Source organism: Bos grunniens, chromosome 3 (assembly GCF_055505025.1).
Source record: "Bos grunniens cultivar Pamir isolate PY7600 chromosome 3, Bosgru_T2T1.0, whole genome shotgun sequence".
NCBI lineage: Eukaryota > Metazoa > Chordata > Mammalia > Artiodactyla > Bovidae > Bos > Bos grunniens.
The window spans coordinates 5,743,812-5,748,790 of NC_141167.1; the positions used below are offsets into that span (position 1 = coordinate 5,743,812).

Consider the following 4,979-nt stretch of genomic DNA (forward strand, 5'->3'; position numbering starts at 1 on the left):
GCCCTTCTCTCCTCTCCTCCCGGGGCCCGGGGCCTGTCGGCCGTTTCGGGCAAACGTTTAGACCCGGGAAGTAAGAGCTGAGGCCCTGGAGGCTCGTGGAAGCCCCGCGCGCGCTGGTGCGCTTTGCACCTTTTACCCTTGCCACGAAACGATTACATTTTAAAACGGAACACAAGAGCTGAAAGTTTGTGTTTTTACCATGCTGAAGGGGATAAGAACTTTCCTGGCACCCACTCCCTCTCCGCCAATTCCCTTACTCCCAAATTCTGGGTTTTGATTTTTTTTTTTTTTTTTTTACCATTGTCGAGACAGGGAAATCATCCCGAGGGAACGTGCTCCATCCTGCAGTAGGCAGAGGGGAACCGCGCGCCCTCGAGTCCTCGCGCTGGAAACCGGGCGGTGGCGCCGGGGTGAGCGCTCCCTCCGTTCTCAACGTGCTTAATTAGCGCCTATTTACAAAACGCAGCTTTTATTTGAGCAAACATCATAAAGCTTTCATCAGGATAATCTCACGTTATACAATCCGGCGGCGCAGCAACTCCCCCCTTCCTCCCCGAGGATGGAGCAGATAAAGGACTCGCTTTATTATCATAATTATTGTGGCTGTTATTTTGGTGCGCGCCGGCAAAGTGTGTAAATAGGTGCGATGATTAAGAATGTCATGAAAAATGAGAAGGGATCGCTCGCGGGCGGGCCCGGCTCGGGATGGGGGAACCGGCCACCTCCCCGCGCCGCTGGGGATGCCGGGGCGCCGTGAGAAACCTGGAGGGTTCCCCGCAGCGGGCAAAGGGTTGCCAGCTCCCGGGCAGGCGCCCTAGGGGGCGGACCTGAAAGGGCAAGGGCCTCGCCCCCAACTCCGGGAACCTCGCCCGAACCCCGGGCGCAGCAGCAGCAGCAGCAGCAGCAGCAGCACCCAGCAGGTTTCCTTCCCTTGCATGTATAAAAGAAAGAAAATAACCCGTGGTTTAGCCCCGAATGCTACCCTCGGAGGCCCCCTCCCCCCCCCCCCCCCGCCGATGATGCCGCCGAGACCCGAGTTTCGAGCTTCGGAGGTGCCAATCGCCCCTTTCAAGTTTGCGCGGAGCCGGCCGGGCGCACACGCTCCGGTTCGCGGGCCCGCGCGCTGCGCTGGCTGCGCCCACAGCCAGCTCGCGGCCAGTCCCGGTGGAAGGGGCGGAGTCTCGTCTTCGCCCCGCCCACTCCTGGTGGCAGCCAATCGGCGGCGGCTCCAGGCCCCACGTGAGCGGAGCCTGGCCCGGCAGCAGGCAAAATGTGAATGAGAAAGAAGAGCGCGATTTAAAGGTGCTAGCGGCGCCCGCGGAGGACAAGTGCGCCGGCTTCGCGCGCGCTCCCCCAGCGGCTAGCCGGAGGCGACCGACAGCCAGCCAGACAGACGGACGCGCCGACGGCTGCGGGCCCGGGCCGAGGGCCGCAGGAGCTACGCGCCAGGGCTCCGGACGCGGGGCCCACGGCAGGCAGCAGCTCCGGAGAAAGCCCTCGCGGGGAGGGCCCGGGCGCCCGCTCCACTCCAGGGCGCACGGCCTCACCCCCGCGCACCGCCCGCACTCGCGCCTGCCAGCGGCATGCAGAGGGCCCAGGACTGACGGGGGAGGTGGGCACCTGCTCTCCGGGTCCCGCTCGGCCCCTGCTCGTGACTCCAAGCTGCGCTCCGGGCGCCCGGGGGGCTTCCCGGCGGCGGCGCGGCGCGGGGACGTTTCGCCTCTCGCGGGCCTCTCCCGAGCGCGTCTATGAGCGCAGCGTTCCCGCCGTCGCTGATGATGATGCAGCGCCCGCTGGGGAGTAGCACCGCCTTCAGCATAGACTCGCTGATCGGCAGCCCGCCGCAGCCCAGCCCCGGCCATTTCGTCTACACCGGTTACCCCATGTTCATGCCCTACCGGCCGGTGGTGCTGCCGCCGCCGCCGCCGCCGCCGCCGGCGCTCCCCCAGGCCGCGCTGCAGCCGGCGCTGCCGCCCGCGCACCCGCACCATCAGATCCCCAGCCTGCCCACCGGCTTCTGCTCCAGCTTGGCCCAGGGCATGGCGCTCACCTCCACGCTCATGGCCACGCTGCCAGGCGGCTTCTCGGCGTCCCCCCAGCACCAGGAGGCGGCCGCCGCCCGGAAGTTCGCGCCGCAGCAGCTGCCCGGCGGCGGCAGCAACTTCGACAAGCCGGAGGCGCTGCAAGCCGACGCGGAGGACGGCAAAGGCTTCTTGGCCAAGGAGGGCTCGCTGCTGGCCTTCTCCGCGGCCGAGGCTGTGCAGGCGTCGCTCGGTGAGTCGGCGGCGCGCGCGACCCGGGCGCGGGGGCGCGCCAGCTCCGGGTTCCCTCGGGGGACAGAGGGGATGGGGCCATGCCCCCGTGGGACCCCCGCCCCCGCCTCCCCCGGCCAGAGGAGCGGGAAGATGCGGCCGAGCTGCGCCAGAGGGGCCTCCGCGGGGACGGGGGGTGGTCTTTTAGAGCCACGCAATGAGTGGGGAGGTGGGGGTGGGGGGGAAGGGGGGCGTGCATTTAGCGCCCCGTGGCCAGCTTCTGCGCGGAGCCGCAAATCTCTCCGCCGGCGAGTTTGGTGGAGTCTTGCACGCCGCCCAGCCCCCGGCGCTGTGACCTGGGGTCCCGGGTAGGTTTCAGCCTCGAGGGCAAGAGGGCTGGGCTGCGCATCTCTGCAGTGCGTGTGCCTGAGGGCGCCCAGACCTATTAACCCCCTTTTCCGGGCTTGTCGCTTGCCTAGGGGAACGGCGTGAGTGTGCTGGGGTGTCTGGTGGGAACTTCTCCTGAGGCTACGAAACTTCTCTTTGACCCCAAACCCGACACTGTCTGGGGTCTGCACCTCCCTGCGCCCCCCGGCTCTGGGTGCGATGAAATTGAAGTTCACAGAATTTTCAGGCTGGGTGAGGAGTGGGTGGAGAGGGGAGAGGCAGGATAAATGGTGAACTTCCCCTTAGCCCTCATCCAGCCCCCTCCCCGGGGACAAAGAGGACGCTCTCTCGGGCCTCACGCCGTCTGCTAACTTCTGCATTAAGCTGCAGGAGACTGGGAGGGTGCGGAGGAGGCCCGGCGGCCCCTTGAGTGATGGTTCTGGGCAAAGGGCCGTCGCCTGTACTGTCGCCTCCTCTCCCATGAGCTTTCTCACGCCTCCCCTCCCCTCTCTACCCCTCAAAGGCCAGGAAATCACAATGTGTTAATGTCATAGAAAGACAATCCGCTAAGGGGGGAGTTGCGGGAGGTGGGGGGGGAATGCCCGAGTGACGGTGGGAACGGGGAAGGCAGGCCAGTGTGCGAAATGTAATAAAATGCCGTTTGGTTTTGCTTTCAGTCGGGGCTGTCAGAGGGCAAGGGAAAGACGAGTCAAAGGTGGAAGACGACCCGAAGGGCAAGGAGGAGAGCTTCTCGCTAGAGAGCGATCTGGACTACAGCTCGGATGACAATCTGACTGGCCAGGCGGCTCACAAGGAGGAGGACCCCGGCCACGCGCTGGAGGAAACCCCGCCGAGTGGCGGCGCCGCGGGCAGCACCACGTCCACGGGCAAGAACCGGCGGCGGCGGACTGCCTTCACCAGCGAGCAGCTCCTGGAGCTGGAGAAGGAGTTCCACTGCAAAAAGTACCTCTCGCTGACCGAGCGCTCGCAGATCGCGCATGCCCTCAAACTCAGCGAGGTGCAGGTGAAAATCTGGTTCCAGAACCGCCGGGCCAAGTGGAAACGGGTAAAGGCCGGCAATGCCAATTCCAAGACAGGGGAGCCCTCCAGGAACCCCAAGATTGTCGTCCCCATACCCGTCCACGTCAGCAGGTTCGCTATCAGAAGTCAGCATCAGCAGCTGGAGCAGGCCCGGCCCTGAGGGCCCAGGGCGAGCCTCGGCCTGGACCACCGTGGAGAAGCCACAGCTTCGGGGAGGGAACCCATGGTGGGCTCCACCATGTCTGAAGCAAAGCTCAGAGTCACCCCCCAACTTTGGACATCCCAAGCAAATTGAGAGTATATCCATTAACGAGCTTGAAAGACTGCTTTTGAAGGAGCTACAGCTACACCTGGAAGACACACTAAATATTTATTATACTATCCTACTTTGTACATAGATATCTATATAGATTGGATCTCAGCTGCCGTATTTTGAAAGTTATAGGACCAAACTGCCCAGTAACCTCCTCCACCTACATTCCCCGAAGAAAACAAAGCCTCCACTGCAACTTGCCACGCACAGCAGCCACCTTTCCACACTTTTCCAAAGGTAAACATCATGTGCAAGAACAAACACGGTCACCACTTATTTTTGTTTCTATTCTGGCTTTTTTAGTTGACTGAGAAGCAGACGTTTTGGGGGGGGCAGCCTGGAAATTCGCTTTGCTTTGGTTTTTGCCTGGCTTTCTTTCCTGGGGTTGCATATCCTATGAGCCCTGTCTGAAGCACGTCTCCGTTGTGTTTAATTTATTTCAATGTAGTTTATTTTTCCTATAAGTTATGACATTAAAACAATCTCAGTCTTGTGAATAAAAAAAAAAAAAAGGAGCAAGAAAGAGAGAAAAAAGACCAATTCTTGGGTCTCATAAGTATGTCCAGATTTGACTGTTTATAGAGGGACCCTCCTGCTCGCAGTGGCCGAGCAGCTGGTCTGATACTAGCACCGCATAAACACCCCCTGTCCGGGGCCTCCTCAAGCTGGAAGGACCAGAGCCATCCAGCAACAGCTCACCAGGTTTTAAATAGAGCAATAGCTCCAATTGGGTTACCAATTCGAGAAAACCTAATTTCCACCTTAGACATCTAACCTCTTCCCTTCTGTTCAGCCTAACCAGTATCTGGGAAGCTGGCAAACTTTGGCCAGAGGAGGAGAGGGGCGCCGGAGGAGGGTCAGTGAGTGCGGATATGGGTGGCTTTGCTAAAAGTCTTCATTCCCTAAATCGACGACCGCCTGGGGAGGGGACGCGTTTCCCTCCAAGCATCCCCCGACCTGAAAAGAAGCGGAGCGCCCAGAGATCG

At 61.5% G+C, this 4,979-nt stretch overlaps 1 protein-coding gene across 1 annotated transcript; it reads left to right on the forward strand.

Annotated features, from left to right (window-relative positions):
- Window positions 1-1,220: 1,220 nt before the first annotated feature.
- Window positions 1,221-4,478, forward strand: GBX2 (gastrulation brain homeobox 2). Its single transcript, XM_086394200.1, has 2 exons — window positions 1,221-2,274; window positions 3,317-4,478. Exons 1-2 carry the CDS (start codon window positions 1,749-1,751, stop codon window positions 3,838-3,840), a joined length of 1,050 nt encoding a protein of 349 aa, XP_086250326.1. The 5' UTR covers window positions 1,221-1,748; the 3' UTR covers window positions 3,841-4,478.
- Window positions 4,479-4,979: the final 501 nt, after the last annotated feature.

Coding starts and splice junctions, on each gene's coding strand:
- GBX2 (XM_086394200.1), top strand. CDS start 1,749: ATGAGCGCAGCGTTCCCGCCGTCGCTGATGATGATGCAGCGCCCGCTG. Junction 2,275..3,316: donor GGCTGTGCAGGCGTCGCTCG/GTGAGTCGGCGG, acceptor TTTTGCTTTCAG/TCGGGGCTGTCAGAGGGCAA.